Genomic DNA, 21,632 nt, shown 5'->3' with positions numbered 1-21,632 from the left:
GCCATTTTTCGCGTATACCATACGGTCTTCTAGATTGTATTCGTGCGCCTTTGTAACGTGGTGGTGAATGCACTGTTACTCGTAAATCGTAGAAGACATACTTCTCCAGACGATTTATGGAAGTTTTATGTATATATTGAATTATGGAACTAAAAGGAGAAATTGCAAATTTGCATTGAGTTCCCTGAGTTACCAAACCGCCATGCTCTTTTCTTCCTAATTACAAGTGGTTTTCTTTTGTGTTGTGACATTTGGCAATATTTGAATGTCGGATATTTACGAGCGATTTTAGTGTTTTACACTATTAACAATTGTATGTAGCCAGAGTTTATTAATTCTGGAGTAAATGAAAAGTAAACCTCGTGACTTTGGAACAATTAGCTCTTTGTCTGCTAATTATTTGATTATACTTTGGATATGATTACCATGGCAGCCAACGTGCTGAAAATGAAGTTATAAGTTAAGTCTTTGTGCAGATTTTACCAAAGTAATGATTATTTGAAAGTTTCTTTTTTGCGTACAACTCGACGTATCGACTCGAGCTACCGATACCGTATTTACCATCATCCTAATTCTGCACCTTAGTTCGTTGTTTTGCTTTCTCTTTCGGGAGTGGCACGCTCTAGTTCGCCTGGCCACGAAAGCATCCATTCGTCAGTACGGTACGTCCTCCGACTCCTTATACCTCGACTTCAAACTTCGCGCGATTCAAGCGTAAAAGTATACTGAACCAGATCGCTGAGAAACCAAGTGGATCGTTAAATGAATTAAAGCGGAGATCAAACAAAAAGCAACAATGCACACGTATTTTTATACTGTTGGTAAGTATACACATATAATTACACCTTTATATACAATCTTATAAATTGTTCGAAAAATATATGCATGTTCATAAACTTTACACGTAACATGCAATGTACAAAATATTTTAAAACATTTCATTATCATATAAATAATCAACCTTTTGTTATGTATATGATCATAATCTACATTTTGTTATTAAATGATTGTTTTATACATATACAGTGTGGCCTACAAATATTTAAATATCCTTATTATTTAAATTGCACTTTTTTCCATGAGTGACCTTGGAATGTCCTCAAGTAATGACTTTCAAAAAAATTCTTTCTACCAAGAAATGTATTCTATAAAATGGTTGAACCATTTCTCTAGATAATTATATATAATTATAAATTTGATATTCATGTGTCCACATTTCAGTAAACCACCCTGTATATTATTTAAAATAAATATATTTTGCCCAGACATCCTTATATCAGAATGTTATGTATGAATTTTTGCATAAATAATAACGCATTATAAAACGTCTTATATAAACCTATACACAGCATAAATATTTCTGAATAGAATGATTCATTTTGTGCGTTGTTTGTTTGTAAAACTTGATTAGTAAAAGAGAGAGACAAAGCTTGCTACTTTCATATACAGGTACATTATAAGATCTCCAACCGAATCGTTGTCAAATATTATTCAGTCTTAATCCATAAAATGCTGAGATTTCTTAGAAATTATTCCTAAACATTTTGACGGCCGCACATTTTATGGAATCTTTAATAATTTGATATGCCTAACTAGAGATTACTAACGGAATTATATTTTAACGTTGCAATTTAGATATGATGAAAAATGACTTATTTTTTATAATAATTTTGTTAAGCATCACAGTCACAAATAATGGCCGTCAAAGTGTTACGTTCGTTACCCGCGTTACACATGTATATGTGACTAAATTTAGGACATCACAAATATTTTCTATCTATAAGAAAAAGAAACCACAGCTGATAACGAACGTGTTCAACCATAAAATAAGTTAAGAATAATATTTCCTAACTTCCGTAAGTAAATGCGTTTCGGTCGATTCATTTATTTCCACGAATCTTTTATTAGCCCGACTGAAGTAATAAATATCACCGGTATAAATATCGAACCATAAAGCATGAATATGCAGATTATGCCTTTCGAGACGCTTCTTCAAAAATCCGTAAGAAGCTATGTTTTGCAGCTGCTGCAAAGTATTTACCTGCAATTGAAACATACGTATGAATATCTGTAAATTCATAAATAACTTCATTATGCTTCTACTAACTTGAGACAATTTATCTTCTATGGCGAACTTATTTTCAGGATCTATGTAAGCCACAAACTTTCGTAATGGGGTTTCTGCTTGAAAAAGTATCGGCTGATCGAAACCAGTAATTTCCAGCTGTTGAAACTTCGCTAAACTGCTACTAGCGTGCGCGCACAACCATGCTCTTAACGGTGATATCCTCCTGTTCACCTACAAATCAATGATTATCGTAAATAAACCTAACCAATGAGCAGATTATTGGAAACTATTAAATACACACCTTGGAAGCGAATTCTTCGTCACGTAGCGCATACAATAGATTCATAGCCTTGCAATCACTGTGTCCACAAACTATAATGTGCCTTATGTCGTTCACAACACAACCAAGTTCTAAGGCCGCTGGTTCGCACATTGTTAACTCGTCTACAAAATGTTGGGGATGAGGAATAATGTTACCGGCATTTCTCACTGAAAAATTAAAGAAATCATAAATTATAATATTCTAAGTTTTATGGTGAAATGCAATCATAGTGGAACAAGTTTTCTTAATAAATTTTTAAACTACAAATTTTTTACTTTGTACATTATGAATTTATGAATGCAGAGGTTTTAAGTTTTCAAATTTTGGCGCCAAACCGCTGCATCGGTAAACGGTGACGATCGGACGCGTGATATCGCATGAGCGGACTTTTAACAGTGGCTATTGAGCGCACGATATTGCGCGATATGTTCTAAAAAATGTCAACAATAGAACACGCGATATGGCGTGAAGAGACATCTATCGTCGTCTATTCATTATGCGACATCGCGTGATCAAATATTTAGAATCAATGACTTAGCCCGCGATATCGAGTGAGTGACAATAGTCATTCTGCCAACATTGCCTATAAGTTTGTTAACAGTTATGGGTTAGGTCATTAAAACTATCAAACGAACAAAAAACACATGGCCAGGAATGTTTATAATAAAAATTCGTACCAACAAACATATCTCCAACATTTGTTTCCGTAAATCTAGTTGGTATCATCCGGGAATCCATGCAAGTAAAAAATACTGCCTTTGGCTGTGATAAGAGAAACAACGAATTAATTACAATGATAAGTGTTAACGTTTCACATCACATTATTAATGCAACAAGTGATACAGATTTCCAGTAAATGTTATTTTATTATAAATTAGTAACACTCAATACACACTCACATATGTCATTTACGCTAACAATCTATCTACAATTACATATTTTATATTTGTATATACGAATATATATTCATAAATAAATTGAAGTAATTTGATTTAAATAATATACTGTGTGATTATTTTATTGACCCATTAATGCATAAATCTTTCGTCTTTTTTAAATAATCTATTTAGTATCATAAATAAACAATTATTTTCGTTAAAATGACAATTGAACACGCGATATCGCGTGATCGATCATATACCACCCGCTATCGAACACGCGATATCGAGTGAGCGTTGGTAAACGAATTAACAATGTACCTATTTCCATGTATTACTATTAATAATGAAAGAAAATAATATCATTTCGATCTCTAAAAATTAACGCGCTAAATTAATTACTTGGAATTCTGAGGCTTATTTGCATTTCTCGAGATGACCAATACACGTGCGCATTCCATTTTTGTGATCAACGATACTCCAGTTCAAGGACACTCTACAAGATCATAGAAAAAGTTGTGTCCTTCTTTTTTCTTATAAATGTATTAAAGCAATTTATGAAAAAAGTGTCTTTAATTAAATTTAACGACTCCTTTAAGTTATATCTATTATAGTAAATACAAAAAGTTCAATTATATATAGTTTTCACGTGACATAAATATAAATATGATACACGTGGAAAAGGTATAAAAATATATCTTGTGTACACTGAACAAAAAACTTTGGAGAACAAGTTTAACATACCTCGGGGTGGTCTCGAACATTTTCAAACTGTTTCACCATCCCATCCCTATGCAACCTTCTATATCGCATTATCCCTTTGATTATTCTATCCATAATTATTTTATAGACACTTTGACTAGACTTTATCACCTGAAACGATGACAATACACGACCGCCATTATTAAGGCGGCAAATTCAAATTCACTTATCTTAACAGAACAGATTAAGTAGATATTACATAATACATATCTCTTTATTGAAACAGTTCATAAAAAAAATTTTTTGCTTTAAATTCGTTCATATTTATTTGTACAGATAAAAAATACAAGTTAGCGGTACATATTTAGGTTCCTATCAGTACTTTTTATTACCTTTTTTGTTACTTTTAATTAATGAGATTATAAATAAATTTATATAAACTCAGTATTTGTTTTGCTTGTATCAAACAGTATCATAGGACCAAAACTTTGTACAAAATATAGTACATACAAATACAAATATTATAACAATTGAGAAGAATAATTGTAATCAATTTGCTTTATTAATATTGCAAAAGAATCTAATCATTATGATACAACATATTTATTATAAAATACATTATTATTATTATTATTATTATACGAATGTGATGTAGGAAAATATATCTTTTTATAACAGATGAAAACAATTGCTATACAGAAAGGAAATAGAACGAGGAAAAGAAATCATGTTATCTAACAACCAAAAGAGTATTAATCATGAGCAAACAATGATACATGTTCACCCAGTACAATATCAATGGCGCACAATTTCATGTTAGCGGAAATTTATTTCTGTTGTTCACCATTAGCGTACATACTTATCAACAAACTTTGCGTATGCATTCGTTTAAAAAACCACGAAGAATGAAAATTTCTCTCCTGGGAAATCATACGAATCTTTCTTAAGGATCTTGTACTATTATCAATGGTCTTGTCAAGAACAGTATATTGAAATTATTAATTCATTAGTAAAATAATTAATTCACTTTGATTAGTAGGAAACGAAAGTTTTCATGCAACTGCACTTTCAATCTGCCGGTTTTCCTTTTTAAGTGAAATTGTTTAATTCAATAATGATTAATAGCTTGGACCCGGGTGACAACGCGCCTGGGTCGAGCTGATTTCTATCTACTTAATGCTGAGCTTTGACTAGCACGCTCTAGTTTCTCAAAATGTTTTCGTGCATTGCGAATATTAATTAATGTTGCTGCTGATGCTGAAACAACATGGAAAGTTTTCAGTGCTTTTAGACAGAAAGATGTAAGTTACAAATACTTACGAATAGCTGGATCCGACATAATAACCATTACGTATGTATTTGACGTAAATACATCGATGAAGGCTGCGAAATTCGTATTTCTAACTTCCATACTTTGAAACTGAGCTGCTAGTTTGCTGAAAATAGGATTTATAAAAACATTTGCGAATTATCTTCTTACAAGCTTACAATCATCTTCTTTTGAGCTCTAAATCACGATTTATACTTTTCTTCAAATTTACCTGCAACTTAATTTAAATTGTTTTATTATGTTGGAAACTTTCTCAAATCGATGTACATCTCTATGATGTTGCCTCTGACAGTAACTAATCACTAGAAATGTTGCTCTTTCAAACAAGAGTACTTCATCTGCATCTATAATGTTTGTGAACTGCTTCAAACTTTGTTCAAGCTCTTTTACATTAGGAATCAGCATATATACAATTGAAGACCAGGCCCTAAATATGACAATTTATATGGAATCTTCAAATATTATGATCTAAGATTGGATGTGTATTTATAAAGGCATACCTATACAATGTTTCATCCCATATACTAGTTCTAAAACAAGTACATTCAAGTGGCAAACTAAGTCTTTTTAAATCTTCTTCTCTTTCTCTAAATATAATATCTCGTTGATCTTCTTGTACTAAATCCATTTTATGTACTAAGCAGAATATTTTTGCTTCTGGACTGTTCTGCAATATCGCTTCTAAGCAACTTTGATAATAATGCATATCTTTATCTAATTCTCTTGATTCTACATCGAAAACATAAATCAAAACTTCTACGTTCCTAAATATATTGTCACGCTGTGATGCAAAGTAATTTTCCATAAATGCTTCTTGACCACCACAGTCCCAAAGATTTAGCACCAAGTTACCAAGAAATCTAACATGACTGTGTTCTACATCAACTACAAGAAACATACATTGAATAAGTACTGAACTTTAAAAATATTAAATGACATAATGAAACTAGCACTTACTTGTTGCTCCAAGGCGACGAGTATCACGAGCAATATAATTAGCAAAAATTATGCTCCTCATACTCGTTTTCCCTGAGCCACTTTTACCCATTAACAGTACCTAGAAAATCATTCATGTTAATTTCCATTGATAATCAAAACATATTGTTTAAAACAAAGAAACAAAGTCTACATACCTTCTTCTTCATCTTGAATTGATAATATTAAACTTAAAATTGGTCACAAATTAATTTATTCCTCTAACTTGCTTCAAATTGTTGGTAAATTAGTGGATCTGCCCTATAACAAATCATCAAATAGTATGATTCATGTAACAAAACGACTTCCACTACTTTTGTGATAGCAGTATATCATTCACATACGTCAAATACGTGGTCAAATGTCAAATATCATATCGAGGTTATTCTACACCGTTTGATGAATCACAAACATAATGCAACTTTGTACTGGGAATGTAAATGAAATACAATAACCTATTCATCGGTTATTGTCAAATACATCCCAAAAATTGTTCGATGAAGACAAAAATATTAGACGTTCCCAATGCAAGTGATGATTTCCTTAATTGTAAACAATCTTGCGTACAGAAATTATGATTATTCTTTACTTGCTTTCCATGTAATTACAGGTAGACTGCTAGCAGCTAACTTCACACATATTATCAACTGTTGAAGCGCCACGGAAAGATATAAGTTGAATTCGAAGGAATCGTATCGTCGTACAAGTTCTTGTTCATTTCGCGCATGTTGACTCGGATTGGTTTAGTGCATTTTATAACGCGCATGCACTCTTGCCACAATTGTGACGCGAGTGTGCATATTGTATCTTACAATGATCTTTTATTTAGCATACCCTCCCATATCATCGCATTTTTTCTTTATTACAAAGATTGAGAACTATTGAACCGCGCTACTGGGTGGCCTCATTAAATATTAAAATATAAACAATTCAATATTTATTCCACGTTGGCTAACCTGTAATTATTTTAGTCGTACAGTATTACCACCATTTCAATCTGTATTATTCTACATATTTTTTCAAATCACACAACAAAGTAAGTAACATATATACATGTGTGAATGTGCATATGCACATATGTATGTATACGAGCATTGCACTTTGATTCTATAAGCGAGATAATCTTACCAGAAAACGATTTCTCGTTCCGTCTGCGCATGTTAATTCCGTTCTATTCTTCACAGTTGGTAATCTATGATCAGTGATGGGCAGTCTCAGCGCATGCGCAGTAAGCTATCCGTAGAAGCCCTCAGTAGCGTATACACTTTGATGAAATATAAGGTATCATTAGGCCCTAGTGAGGAAAAAAAAATAAATCTGAAGAAAATTGCAGGAAAGAGAATAAAAGGGTTAAATAATACAACAGATTATATATAATAAAAGTAATATTAAATTTATTTATAATTATTATTATTTTTTACGTTTACAGCCGATTTGTTATATGAATACCAATATTTGTTGCAAGAGCAAAGGAAAATATACCGCCCCATTTTTATCAGATCTATGCATGTTAACAAAATAAAATCCTTGTATTTCATTCTTATTGCTTCTCTGATATTATAATTTTCACACGTATGAAATATAGTTATTCAAAGAGGTCCTTCCAAGTCGTTTTTCCTAAATAATAAATTCATTTACTGTTTTTAAAGTTATTGTGCTTTTGTGTTATTTCAAATATAATAATCTCCCATATTCCATCATATTATTCCCATTATATTATATTATACAACTCACGATATATATATATATATATATATTACTACTTTTATCATCATTATCCGTATTATTCTTATTATTATCAATATTATTACGCATATTACGACTACTATCGTCGCTGGAACTGCAATTATCCTTACTACTTCTGTTATTATTAATATTATTACGCATATTACTACTTTTATCATCATTATCCGTATTATTCTTATTATTATCAATATTATTACGCATATTACGACTACTATCGTCGCTGGAACTGCAATTATCCTTACTACTTCTGTTATTATCAATATTATTACGCATATTACTACTTTTATCATCATTATCCGTATTATTCTTATTATTATCAATATTATTACGCATATTACGACTACTATCGTCGCTGGAACTGCAATTATCCTTACTACTTCTGTTATTATCAATATTATTACGCATATTACTACTTTTATCATCATTATCCGTATTATTCTTATTATTATCAATATTATTACGCATATTACGACTACTATCGTCGCTGGAACTGCAATTATCCTTACTACTTCTGTTATTATCAATATTATTACGCATATTACTACTTTTATCATCATTATCCGTATTATTCTTATTATTATCAATATTATTACGCATATTACGACTACTATCGTCGCTGGAACTGCAATTATCCTTACTACTCCTATTTTTATCAATATTATTACGCATATTACTACTTTTATCATCATTATCCGTATTATTCTTATTATTATCAATATTATTACGCATATTACTACTTTTATCATCATTATCCTTCTTATTCTTATTATTATCAATATTATTACGCATATTACGACTACTATCGTCGCTGGAACTGCAATTATCCTTACTACTCCTATTTTTATCAATATTATTACGCATATTACTACTTTTATCATCATTATCCGTATTATTCTTATTATTATCAATATTATTACGCATATTACGACTACTATCGTCGCTGGAACTGCAATTATCCTTACTACTTCTGTTATTATCAATATTATTACGCATATTACGACTACTATCGTCGCTGGAACTGCAATTATCCTTACTACTTCTGTTATTATCAATATTATTACGCATATTACTACTTTTGTCATCATTATCCTTATTATTCTTATTATTATCAATATTATTACGCATATTACGACTACTATCGTCGCTGGAACTGCAATTATCCTTACTACTCCTATTTTTATCAATATTATTACGCATATTACTACTTTTATCATCATTATCCGTATTATTCTTATTATTATCAATATTATTACGCATATTACGACTACTATCGTCGCAGGAACTGTAATTATCCTCACTACTCAAATTATTATCAATATTCGGTTATATTAGGTTAGGTCCGGTCCCAAGATTAGGTCACATTAGGTTATGAAAGGGCCTAAGGTTAGGTCTTATTAGGTTAGGTCTGGGCCTAAGGTTAGGTCATATTAGGTTAGGTCTGGGCCTAAGGTTAGGTCATATTAGGTTAGGTCAGGGCCCAAGGTTAGGTCAGATTAGGTTAGGTCTGGGCCCAAGGTTAGGTCAGATTAGGTTAGGTCTGGGCCCAAGGTTAGGTCACATTAGGTTAGGTCTGGGCCCAAGGTTAGGTCAGATTAGGTTAGGTCTGGGCCTAAGGTTAGGTCATATTAGGTTAGATCAGGGCCCAAGGTTAGGTCAGATTAGGTTAGGTCTGGGCCCAAGGTTAGGTCAGATTAGGTTAGGTCAGAGCCCAAGGTTAGGTCACATTATGTTAGGTCTGGGCCCAAGGTTAGGTCAGATTAGGTTAGGTCTGGGCCTAAGGTTAGGTCATATTAGGTTAGGTCAGTGCCCAAGGTTAGGTCAGATTAGGTTAGGTCTGGGCCCAAGGTTAGGTCAGATTAGGTTAGGTCTGGGCCCAAGGTTAGGTCAGATTAGGTTAGGTCTGGGCCTAAGGTTAGGTCAGATTAGGTTAGGTCAGGGTATGTTAGGTAGGTTAGGTACCCAGACCTAACCTAATGCAACCTAACCCTAGGGTCCGACCTAACCTTTTCCAACCTAACCGGTTAGGTTGGATTAGGTTAGGTCTGGGCCCAAGGTTAGGTCAGATTAGGTTAGGTCAGGGTAGGTTAGGTAGGTTAGGTACCCTGACCTAACCTGATATAACCTAACCCTAGGGTCCGACCTAACCTTTTCCAACCTAACCGGTTAGGTTGGATTAGGTTAGGTCTGGGCCCAAGGTTAGGTCAGATTATGTTAGGTCAGGGTAGGTTAGGTAGGTTAGGTACCCTGACCTAACCTGATATAACCTAACCCTAGGGTCTGACCTAACCTTTTCCAACCTAACCGGTTAGGTTGGATTAGGTTAGGTCTGGGCCCAAGGTTAGGTCAGATTAGGTTAGGTCAGGATAGGTTAGGTAGGTTAGGTACCCAGACCTAACCTGATAGAACCTAACCCTAGGGTCCAACCTAACATTTTCCAACCTAACCCCAGGGACCGACCTAACCTGAAACAACCAAACCGGTTAGGTCGGAATTGTGCAGGGGAGGATATGTTATATCGGAAAAGGTAATAATAATAATAATAATAGTTGCAACGATAATAAAAGTAGTAATATGTGTAGTAATATTGATAATAGTAAGAATAATAAGGTTAATGATGATAAAAGTAGTTATATGCGTAATAATATTGATAACAATGAGAATAATAAGGATAATGATAATAAAACTAGTAATATGCGTAATAATATAGATAAAAATAAGAGTAGTAACGATAATGACAGTTCCAGGGACGATTGTAGTCGTAATATGCGTAATAATATTGATAATAATAAGAATAATACGGATAATGATGATAAAAGTAGTAATATGCGTAATAATATTGATAATAATAAGAATAATAAGGTTAATCATGATAAAAGTAGTAATATGCGTAATAATATAGATAAAAATAAAAGTAGTAACGATAATGACAGTTCCAGGGACGATAGTAGTCGTAATATGCGTAATAATATTGATAATAATAAGAATAATAAGGTTAATGATGATAAAAGTAGTTATATGCGTAATAATATTGATAACAATAAGAATAATAAGGATAATGATAATAAAAGTAGTAATATGCGTAATAATATTGATAATAACAGAAGTAGTAAGGATAATTGCAGTTCCAGCGACGATAGTAGTCGTAATATGCGTAATAATATTGATAATAATAAGAATAATAAGGTTATTGATGATAAAAGTAGTAATATGCGAAATAATATTGATAATAATAAGAGTAGTGAGGATAATTACAGTTCCTGCGATGATAGTAGTCGTAATATGCGTAATAATATTGTTAATAATAAGAATAATACGGATAATGATGATAAAAGTACTAATATGCGTTATAATATTGATAAAAATAAGAGTAGTAAGGATAATTACAGTACCAGCGACGATAGTAGTCGTAATATGCGTAATAATATTTATAATAATAAGAATAATAAGGATAATGATGATAAAAGTAGTAATATGCGTAATAATATTGATAAAAATAGGAGTAGTAAGGATAATTGCAGTTCCAGCGATGATAGTAGTCGTAATATGCGTCATAATATTGATAATAATAAGAATAATAAGGATAATGATAATAAAAGTAGTAATATGCGTAATAATATTGATAAGAATACAAGTAGTAAGGATAATTGCAGTTCCAGCGATGATAGTAGTCGTAATATGCGTAATAATATTGATAATAAGAAGAATAATATGCTTAATGATGATAAAAGTAGTAATATGCGTAATAATATTGATAATAATAGAAGCAGTAAGGATAATTGCAGTTCCAGCTATGATAGTAGTCGTAATATGCGTAATAATATTGATAAAAATAGGAGTAGCAAGGATAATTACAGTTTCAGCGACGATAGTAGTCGTAATATGCGTCATAATATTGATAATAATAAGAGTAATAAGGCTAATGATGATAAAAGTAGTAATATGCGTAATAATATTGATAATAGTAGGAATAATAAGGATAATGTTAAGTATAGTATATTATAGTATAGTATAGTATAGTATAGTATAGCATAGTATAGTATAGTATAGTATAGTATAGTATAGTATAGTATAGTATAGTATAGTATAGTATAGTATAGTATAGTATAGTATAGTATAGTATATAGTATAGTATAGTATAGTATATAGTATAGTATAGTATATAGTATAGTATAGTATATAGTATAGTATAGTATAGTATATAGTATATAGTATAGTATAGTATAGTATATATAGTATAGTATAGTATAGTATAGTATATAGTATAGTATATATATATACTATACTATACTATAGTATAGCATAGTACTATATATATATATATATAGTATATATATAGTATATATATAGTAATATATATATAGTAATATATATATATATTACTATACTATAGTATAGCATAGTACTGCTATACTATATATATATATATATATAGAGAGAGAGAGAGAGAGAGAGAGAGAGAGAGAGAGAGAGAGAGAGAGAGAGAGAGAGAGAGAGAGAGAGAGAGAGAGTTGTATAGTTTTATACAGTCATATATATAACTAACCTAACCCAACCTATACATTCGTAGTTTACAGTGCAATTATAAGAATTTTTTTAAAATTATGTAGGATCATTAAGGTGCCCTCATCAGTCACCACTGCGTGTACCGGCTAGGTACGGCATTGGCAGCAAGCTGTGACGTCAGCTGACGCATGCGCATAAAGCTCTCGCGTGCGATAAAATCTCACGACTGCGCAACACTGTCTATGATGACGCGCATGCGTTTGTATGATTATCATGACATAGGAAGTCATATACTCAGTGAACAAAAAGTTCAATGATTTCTAATTTTTATCTATTGCAGTATATCCCGTGCACTGGATGAAATACTTTCTTTTCTATATTCATATATTATATAAATATATTCAAAAGCAAAGCACAGTATTTCTTTCATCTTGTACATTTACCATATTATCAGAAGTCCTCGCTATTTATATGTTTTTCTCCACCGGGTATATGGCCACGGAAGTAGAAACATGCTGTAGAAGAGCATCAGACTCCTAGTTAGAAATCTCCCTAGCTGTCGAACTGCGCGACGTCGAGGTTTCTCTTTCGTGAAACAGACTGTACACACACACACATATACATATTTATTTGTGTAAACGTGTTAACTAACAATAATCATATAGATAAAAATAAATGTGTACGTGTGTATTAATGTACTAACCTTGTAAGTGCACGAAGTAAGAGATAAGGTGGGAAAAAAGGTAGAAAAGAGAGCGGTGAAAGGAAAGAGAAAGATAAAGAAAGAGAGGGAGTGAACGGTGTTTCGGTGGAGGCGCTGTGCAGTGGCAGAAGACCGCGACGGCGGTGGTGATTCAGACTTCTTATCAACCTCGAAAAGTCGTGGAGAAGAATAGGGAGAAATTCGTTGACATTGGGCGTCGATTACATGTACGCGATGAGGTGCCATTGATAAGACTCGGAGCGCCGCGTGGTTCCGCCTCCGCCGTGCCCAAACGCGGCACATTACGGACGTGTGGATAAAGCGGCGCCATATATACACGATATACAACCGTATTTTTTCTTTCGGGAGTGCGAAAATACGAAAAAAAGGGAGGAGTGAAACGCCTCGAGAAATCGCGACAGCATAGCAGCTCAAGAAAGAGATAAAAGTACTTGGAAGTCCGTGGATGCGGCGCGGTGCTTGCACCCGTGCGTGAATCACGCTTTCGAGGTGCTTGTGTATCTCCTGCTGTCGAGTACACCCCATACCCACAACATTGACCCGTTCGTAGACGCCGTGACTGTTCGCAATCGAACATTTTTCGTAAATTCTGGCGATTTACCTTGTGTCACCCACGAGGAGGGGCATCTTTGTTTCATTCCATGTTCCCCACCGGTCGTCAAGCTCTTCCACCGTACAAAGCCGGTATCTGAAATATTTTTTTCAATACGTCTACTAAATTGATAGAAGTCGCTTATTTTCCTTTATAACTAAAGTGAATGGATCTTAGAATCTCGTGTTTTCAAGAGAGAACTTGGTGGTCTTGTCAACATAAAGGATTCTTTATTTACCATCATTTGAACCCCTAATTTTTTCAAATTTGTGCAACTGGTAGGAGGTAATAGTACTAAACCGGTCTTTAAGTAATAGTTAGAAACAGAGCAACGTACGGTAGATTGGCAACAAAGAGACAGAAGCGAAGACAACATGTCAGATGAAGAAGATAAACCCCCTGCGCCTCCTGTGCGACTTACGTCAAACAGGTAATTTTAGTTTCTAGTAATGTATTTTATGTTCAATAGCATATATTGTAATTTGTTAAAATTGTACTCTTGAGTACAGGAAAGACCTTTCTTTTACTTCATTTTTATGTATATCCTGCAAATTTCATTGCTGTATCTTTAAAATTGATTAAACTATGTTCAAATTTGTAAACAGGTAATTTAAGTTTATAGTGATGTATCTAATACTTGAGAGTACATGTAATTTGTTAGAATTATTATAAATGATATAATATCAAATTTATTATTTGAAATTAGTATAAGTAATTGATTTGTTTTTGCATTAAACTATCATAAATGTAATAGCAAATTGTGTTATATTTATGTGATATAAAAAATTGACTTAAGTTGTGCATTCTTATTATTTTCCCTGCAATATGTAGAAGTCTACATCCCCCCAAAATAGAGGAACAGACACTAATTTAGAGGTTGCTAAAAATAAAATCTTACAGTACAGACATGATGACATTCTGATGTGGGAGACCATTCTTTTAAGTCTCCATATGCAGTCATAGTAATGAACCTTAAGAGTCTAATGTATGAACTCTATACCATATGTACATAGACATGCACATATCATGTGCTTATTAATAATTTATTCCAAATAACAATATGTACTTTTTTACAATTTTGATAGTAAATTTCTGCAAGTACATTGTGATTGGAAATTAAGACTTAACAATTTTCTTTTGCCAATTCATATATAAAGAACAATAGCAATATGTAAATAATAACTTATTTTTATTTGCAATTGCCTATGTATAAGGCAGAGAAATAAGTATGTAAAGGTATTTAAATTGCTGTTCATTAATGATAAGTTTTCAATGTATTTCAGAGGTGAATCAGCACCTAATTTACCAGTGGATATGCGTCCACTACCTAAAGAACCTGATTCTGATGAACGTAAGAAAAAAACACTGAAAAGCAAGATGAAGGTAAAGGAGAACAAGGATAAGCCAAATATCAGTTATCCCACTAATTTTGAACACACAGTACATGTTGGATTTGATGCTGTTACCGGTGAATTTACAGTAAGTCTACTTGCTATTTGCAATTCATTATCATTGTTCAAAATGCACTCGCTTTCTGCTTTGCTATTATATAATGGTACGAAATATCCAAATAAACATTGTTTGATGATACATATTTTTTGTTTCAAATCACTGTTTTTATGATATAAAACAAAAATTTAAGAGTAATGTACTTTTATTTAAAATCAAATTTTTGTATACATTAATTTATTTATTCAGTGATATATTGTGTTCTTTATAAAAAGGAAGATAAAGATAAAATATATGATTGTACAATCAATTATGTATCAGCCAAACAGTGTTTTCATATGGAATATACAATTCAGATGGATTTTTCGCACCTTGAAAAAAGTTAAATTTTCATCACTTGTTCACACGTGTATGGACATTGTGGAAAAGTAATTTGGTAATTTGTCTGATGCTTCTTATACCTATTATTTTTTCACATGAAAAACTAACTTGACACGTATTTCTTTCAAGCTGCCATTAAAAGTAAGTAGTCTCAAATGACCACAAAAATAATTTACCTATAGTTTTTCTTATACATACACTTGGTTTTACTGTTTGTTTTTGTTGCAATTAATAGTACTGAGTTATTATAATTTTTTATCTAAAACTTAGGAATTACCATAGGTTAGAAGTATAATTGCTTTGGTAGATTATTAGATGCTTTAGTCAACGTTGCATTTAATATTATTGCTTTCTTGCAGAATGAAATTTAATATTCGTTTAAGTGCTTAAAATCTTACTATTTCTTCCACGTATAAATTGAATTCTCGAGTATTTTATATTTGCACGATTTTTCTCTTAGTTTCAAAAAACTTAGAGATTAACATCAGAATAAATATTGTACCCAGTATCAGTTATTCCCCGTTTAAATTTGTATATGTACCATTAATATTGATTATTTTAAAATATAATCTTTGATCCTAGGGAATGCCAGAAGCTTGGGCAAGGTTGCTTATGTCTAGTAACATCAGTAAGCAAGAACAGAAGAAGAATCCGCAAGCTGTATTAGATGTTTTAAATTGGTATGATAGTAGCAGTAAAGAAACAAAAGGTTCCAAATATATGACAACAACAAAAATGGTTGGCGTAGTTGGTAAGCTAATAATATTGTTGTAAGGATAAACTTCTGTTAAAAGTACATTAGTAAATTAAAAATACAAAATTTTATTTATAGCTCCTATTGAAAGAGCAAGTAGCCCTAGAAGCATGGGTATAGGTGTTGGAACAGGGGTAGGAAATATTCGTGGTCAAGCAATGTCACAAGCTTCTGGAAGTTCTCATTCTCAACATTCACTCAGCAGGTGAGACCTTTTATTCTTTTTAAATCTAAATCTGTCACAGACGCGTTTAATATGTGCTGAGAAACAATAAAATTACAGAGTAAGTAGCAGTAGTCCAAGTAGTACGCCAACTGATGCTTGTGCAACCAGTTCTGAACAAGAGGATGAACCTCCGCCACCACCGATCTCGGCTAGACCAGAGCGTACAAAATCAATTGTATGTAATATTTACGGTTGACGATTTATCATTTTTTATATCTTCATTTGAATATTACAAACTAACATCTTTTATAACAGTATACGAAACCAATAGAAGAAGAACCACCGCCACCATTAACAACTACACTAGGATCACCTCAACGAAATGGTACACCGCAACAACCACACCAGTCGCAGCTGGATAGAAACAAAAATCAAGCAACTCCCACATCAACGACCACCGATCAAACGAGACCAACGCAAAGTGATAAAGCTAGAAAGAAAAAGATGTCAGATGACGAGATATTAGAAAAACTTAGAACAATCGTGAGCGTAGGTGATCCGAATAGAAAATATACAAAAATGGAAAAGATAGGACAAGGGTATATTACAACGTACACTTTATTTCGAAGAATATCGTTAAGCGCGATAAACATTTCTACATTCATTTTTCAGTGCTTCAGGAACAGTATATACAGCAATTGAAACATCAACAGGAATGGAAGTTGCAATAAAACAAATGAATCTTTCGCAACAACCAAAGAAAGAGTTAATAATAAATGAAATATTAGTTATGCGGGAGAACAAACATGCAAACGTTGTAAACTACTTGGATAGTTACCTCGTAGGGGAAGAATTATGGGTAGTTATGGAATATTTACCTGGTGGTAGTTTAACAGATGTTGTAACTGAGACTTGTATGGACGAGGGTCAAATAGCAGCGGTGTGCAGAGAAGTGTTGCAAGCTTTGGAGTTCCTTCATTGTAATCAAGTTATACATAGGGATATCAAGTCTGATAATATCCTACTTGGATTAGACGGCGGAGTAAAACTAACAGATTTCGGATTTTGTGCACAAATTTCACCGGAACAAAGTAAACGAACTACAATGGTTGGTACACCATATTGGATGGCACCAGAAGTAGTCACGAGAAAACAGTATGGCCCAAAGGTAAATATATTCACTGTAATAGGTTGGATTTATCATAGTGCAATCTTTAAAACTAATTTGAATATAGGTCGATATTTGGTCATTGGGTATAATGGCTATTGAAATGATAGAAGGAGAACCACCGTATTTAAACGAAAATCCTTTGAGAGCGTTGTATTTAATCGCAACAAATGGAAAGCCTGAAATTAAAGAGAAAGATAAATTGTCGGGAATTTTTCAAGATTTTTTAGATCAGTGTTTAGAAGTTGAAGTGGAGAAACGAGCGGCTGCTTCAGAATTACTCAAGGTAATTCTAACAATATATACGTAGCATAAAAGTACAAAATCAGGGATGTGTGCGTAGCTTATTATGTCGGGTATTTAAACTTCAGAGTCAGTGACATTTAATTAATGTTGTATAATATATTTTTAAACAATTCCGGTTACTCGCACATTCCTATAAAAAATATATTTAATATATGTTGTGTTTGAGTAAATTAATGAAATAAATTGTTAATAAAATGTGTACTTTTGTGACAAATTGCAGCATCCTTTTCTGAAATTAGCAAGGCCACTTGCTTCTTTAACACCTTTAATAATGGCAGCAAAGGAAGCTGCCAAAGGTCATTAGAAGAGTGGTGTTTTGTGGTCATGCATGATCGCAGAAAAAGAAAAATAATTTTACAAGAAAATAATGAATCACCCTCCCAAAACGGAACGGCACAATAATTCAATAATATATAATAAAATAATAAACATATATAAATATATAAATATACATATAATATATATAATATACATATAATTCACGAATATATAATATTATATATATTATAAATGTATACAATATATATATATAGGTCATAGATAGATAGAACTTATCCGATACCTTGAAAAGTATCGAGAAATGGTTTCAAAGTTTTTAAATTACTCGATTCTCGCATGTTGCGAGCAAGTAAAGTTAAATCAGAACTGTGAACGATCTGACGGCAGAAATCTTGTATTCCTCGACAAGTTTTTATTGGTTACAAAGAGCTCGCTACGATGTCTTATTTAATAAATAGTCTTCAAAATAAAAAAGAACAAACTGTACGAGTAGGTTGTTGCCTGGAGAGCTCTTCTGCCAATAATAAAACTGGACATCGAGGATGTTCAAGCGACTGTCAGTTATTTTCTAAAGATATAAAAAAAAAACTAGTATTACTGACTCTAAAAAAAAATTGAAGATCAGAGTTAGCTACAAACACACATTATTTATAGCAAAAACCTTATTAGATAATACCATAAAGAAATGTGAACAAGTAAATAGGACCTATTCTAATATATTATTATGGTTTAACAAGAAATCGTAGATGAAGAAAATTGGTCTTCGTGTCAGACTTATATTTTTTGAATGAAGTTACGGAGAGCAGAGCAATATGTTTTCAGTCTTTGGTCTGTCAGTATGACGTAGATATAATAAGCGATAGCCTAACTTGTTTTAAACGTTCTCAAGAATCACGTTCTTGTCATTAACTGTTAGCAGACATCATTACGTTTTATATTTTAAGTTGATGTTTTAATAGATTTTTTAAAAATATTTCGACACACTGCAATTCTTTTGCATTATGTTAAATCTGTATATAGTACCAGATAATGATTGATTTCGTACATAGTGAAATTTATGATCAATTTTTAATACACGCGAAATCTTATTTAAACTCTATTCATTTTATAATTGTAAGATAAGAAGATAAGTACTTTTTCTCATTTGCATCGCTGATTAAGACACGTTGAGATATTGACCTTGTTACTAAGATATAATAGTTGTAAGAACATCTTTTTATGGACTTGATGTCCAGTTTACGTGTGTTCTTCGATACAGGTCAAGTATAACGTTGTCTACAACGTGTCTTCGCAACAAGTGAACGGATGATCGACGAAATTTTAAAACAAGGTTCAGATATAGGAGCATTTTGTGACACTATAAAGTGCCTGTCTTGTCATGTTTAGACACGTGAAAAAACTCGCGCTAGATTCCTTATAATCTTGAACCATCAATGAAATGATTTAATATTTTGTTTAAAAAACTAAGCAGCAGTATACATACAAATCAACGGAAGATTATTGTTTCATTATATTGATATATAAAGCAAGGTTTCTAGATGGTTGTACTACATTAAATATGTAATAATGTCTTTCCTAATTGTATTACAGTGGACTCTCGCTATATGGCCCTAAACGATAGGAGCGAAAAAGTATTGTGGAATAGGCCTTATAAGCGGATCTCTTTCCGTATGTAACACTCGATTGTCAAAAACATACTTTCAAATTTCCAGATTAAAAAATTTGGAAATTTGAAAGTTTGCGAATTAAAAAATTTGATATTCTGGCAATATTCGTGGATCTCCATGCACTACAATAACGAGAGAGGTCCACTAATGTGCGTGAAAGTCCGTGCGAAATGAAACTGGCTGAACTGGCCATATAAATGGAAGCTATATATCGAGACTGCACTGTACGTCTTAAACGTATATTACTGAAAAGAAAGAAACCTTGGGATATTCTTAGTTTAAGAAATACAGATTTTTCGAACTTGTCATTTTTATTCTTTATCATCTTCATTATGTATAGGATTTTATCGTACATTAACGCTAAAAAAACGCCACGTGAGAAATATAATAGCTATCGAAGAGATTAATGACATATTATGCATAAAGCGAAAGAAATAATAAAAAAAATGATTACGAAGCATACATCGTTTGGTAACGAATGATCGTATATGTAATAATATATTCATTATCTATTGAGTTAATTGTTCTTTTGTAACTTTAAAAAGCCTGATTAGTTTTTTATAATAATCAATAATGTCTAATTATACTTGACAGACGAAGCAGCTCAGTTTGTATTGCGCTTACGCCTGAATTTGGAGTTGTATGCTGAAGGATTAATAATGTATTTACCTGTCGAAGAATCAGGGACTATATAATATTTAATTGTATCAAATTTGTCTCAGTATTGCGTGAGAATATGAGCTGTTGCATTATTCCATTTCAGCATATACTCCAAATTGTTTGGGCACTGTAAGCAATGTTTAGGAGGTATAGAAAACAAAATAACTGTGCACGTCTAGTATTAATAAAGAAAAACATACAATTGTGTAAAAGAAAAATGAAAAAAAGAAACTTGCGATTCAGGGTCAAAATTGACATTTAACTCGATCAGAAGTACTGAACGAGGTCCTGCATTTTCACAAATATCTTTAGAACAAAAAAAAAGAACATAACGTCCATTTTATGTCATTGTATTACTGCGGCAGTTATTAAGCATATTTCAGCTACAAGCAGCTATGTATAAGATTTATTTTTATTCGCAAGATCGAGATGAGTAAGGTGCAATGTTTGCTTGTCCACGTTTTTGAAAATTGCATACTTGTATGCGAGTACTCTTGAACATTCAGTATTTATTTATGGACTAAACAAAAGTACAAAGTTGTATTGATATGCCTTACTGTAATAAAAGTAAGTATTATTCGCAAAATTCTTGTGAGCTTCGTTATTTTGCTATTAAAAATAATAAAACGGTATTATGTAATGTTTCAAATAAGATCCTAAACAAAAACGTGGACAAGTACGTGTTTTTGCATCGCTGTCTTGATTATCGTTCCAAGTGCATTTACGTATCCCTTTAAGAAATGTATTATTGTCAGTTTAGAACTATAAAATAGGTTCCTACACAAATCAGATTAAGTATGTATACGCATGTTTTCAATACTCTTTTTTATGATGTTTTTGAAAATGCTTTGAGATCTCACTTGTGAAACAAAGATCAGGCCTAGTAACGATGTCATTATTTTATTTACGTGTGTCAATAAAAATTTTGGGCTTGCAGTTTTTTAATGAAAACTTTCCGTTTT

General features: G+C 32.2%; 3 protein-coding genes and 2 long non-coding RNA genes across 11 annotated transcripts; 2 read left to right on the top strand and 3 right to left on the bottom strand.

Moving 5' to 3' along the window:
• Window positions 1-684: 684 nt before the first annotated feature.
• LOC143263981 (uncharacterized) lies at window positions 685-2,558 on the top strand. The gene is made up of 2 exons (XR_013037289.1): window positions 685-821; window positions 2,146-2,558. It is a non-coding gene; the product is annotated as an uncharacterized LOC143263981 (long non-coding RNA).
• On the bottom strand, window positions 808-4,240 carry CAHbeta (carbonic anhydrase beta). 3 transcript variants are annotated; one of them, XM_012283184.2, is made up of 5 exons: window positions 4,013-4,240; window positions 3,068-3,152; window positions 2,370-2,557; window positions 2,108-2,299; window positions 808-2,041 (listed from the first exon to the last, which is right to left on the bottom strand). In XM_012283184.2, exons 1-5 carry the CDS (start codon window positions 4,103-4,105, stop codon window positions 1,832-1,834), a joined length of 768 nt encoding a protein of 255 aa, XP_012138574.1. In that variant the 5' UTR covers window positions 4,106-4,240; the 3' UTR covers window positions 808-1,831. The 3 variants fall into 3 exon arrangements, with proteins under 3 accessions (XP_012138574.1, XP_012138582.1, XP_076385060.1); XM_012283192.2 differs by lacking the exon at window positions 4,013-4,240 and adding an exon at window positions 3,671-3,961; XM_076528945.1 differs by lacking the exons at window positions 3,068-3,152; window positions 4,013-4,240 and adding an exon at window positions 3,671-3,975.
• A 539-nt stretch (window positions 4,241-4,779) lies between these two features.
• Window positions 4,780-7,513, bottom strand: RagA-B (Ras-related GTP binding A/B). 4 transcript variants are annotated; one of them, XM_012283174.2, is made up of 7 exons: window positions 7,404-7,513; window positions 6,434-6,536; window positions 6,258-6,357; window positions 5,801-6,185; window positions 5,512-5,727; window positions 5,291-5,406; window positions 4,780-5,227 (listed from the first exon to the last, which is right to left on the bottom strand). In XM_012283174.2, exons 2-7 carry the CDS (start codon window positions 6,443-6,445, stop codon window positions 5,136-5,138), a joined length of 921 nt encoding a protein of 306 aa, XP_012138564.1. In that variant the 5' UTR covers window positions 6,446-6,536; window positions 7,404-7,513; the 3' UTR covers window positions 4,780-5,135. The 4 variants fall into 4 exon arrangements, with proteins under 4 accessions (XP_012138564.1, XP_003699502.1, XP_012138546.1 ...); XM_003699454.3 differs by lacking the exon at window positions 7,404-7,513 and adding an exon at window positions 6,620-7,168; XM_012283156.2 differs by lacking the exon at window positions 7,404-7,513 and adding an exon at window positions 6,865-7,168.
• Window positions 7,514-7,693: 180 nt separating this feature from the next.
• On the bottom strand, window positions 7,694-13,368 carry LOC143263982 (uncharacterized). 2 transcript variants are annotated; one of them, XR_013037291.1, is made up of 3 exons: window positions 13,228-13,368; window positions 12,565-13,124; window positions 7,694-7,892 (listed from the first exon to the last, which is right to left on the bottom strand). It is a non-coding gene; the product is annotated as an uncharacterized LOC143263982 (long non-coding RNA). The 2 variants fall into 2 exon arrangements; XR_013037290.1 differs by having other exon boundaries at window positions 12,968-13,124.
• Pak (serine/threonine-protein kinase PAK 3-like protein) lies at window positions 13,282-21,621 on the top strand. Its single transcript, XM_076528943.1, has 10 exons — window positions 13,282-13,932; window positions 14,018-14,270; window positions 15,124-15,319; window positions 16,253-16,421; window positions 16,503-16,629; window positions 16,708-16,825; window positions 16,906-17,189; window positions 17,263-17,758; window positions 17,826-18,044; window positions 18,285-21,621. Exons 2-10 carry the CDS (start codon window positions 14,215-14,217, stop codon window positions 18,366-18,368), a joined length of 1,749 nt encoding a protein of 582 aa, XP_076385058.1. The 5' UTR covers window positions 13,282-13,932; window positions 14,018-14,214; the 3' UTR covers window positions 18,369-21,621.
• The last annotated feature ends 11 nt before the right edge of the window (window positions 21,622-21,632 follow it).

The sequence above is a fragment of the Megachile rotundata genome, chromosome 2, assembly GCF_050947335.1.
Source record: "Megachile rotundata isolate GNS110a chromosome 2, iyMegRotu1, whole genome shotgun sequence".
NCBI lineage: Eukaryota > Metazoa > Arthropoda > Insecta > Hymenoptera > Megachilidae > Megachile > Megachile rotundata.
The sequence above is the reverse complement of the archived record's forward strand: the minus strand, read 5'-3'. Positions and strand labels throughout refer to the sequence as shown.

Coding starts and splice junctions, on each gene's coding strand:
- CAHbeta (XM_012283184.2), bottom strand. CDS start 4,105: ATGGATAGAATAATCAAAGGGATAATGCGATATAGAAGGTTGCATAGG. Junction 3,153..4,012: donor ATGTTCGAGACCACCCCGAG/GTATGTTAAACT, acceptor CTCTTATCACAG/CCAAAGGCAGTATTTTTTAC. Junction 2,042..2,107: donor TAGAAGATAAATTGTCTCAA/GTTAGTAGAAGC, acceptor TTTCAATTGCAG/GTAAATACTTTGCAGCAGCT.
- RagA-B (XM_012283174.2), bottom strand. Junction 5,728..5,800: donor TGGGATGAAACATTGTATAG/GTATGCCTTTAT, acceptor TGTCATATTTAG/GGCCTGGTCTTCAATTGTAT. Junction 5,228..5,290: donor TATGTCGGATCCAGCTATTC/GTAAGTATTTGT, acceptor ATGTTGTTTCAG/CATCAGCAGCAACATTAATT.
- Pak (XM_076528943.1), top strand. CDS start 14,215: ATGTCAGATGAAGAAGATAAACCCCCTGCGCCTCCTGTGCGACTTACG. Junction 16,826..16,905: donor CAGAGCGTACAAAATCAATT/GTATGTAATATT, acceptor CTTTTATAACAG/TATACGAAACCAATAGAAGA. Junction 17,759..17,825: donor GAAAACAGTATGGCCCAAAG/GTAAATATATTC, acceptor ATTTGAATATAG/GTCGATATTTGGTCATTGGG.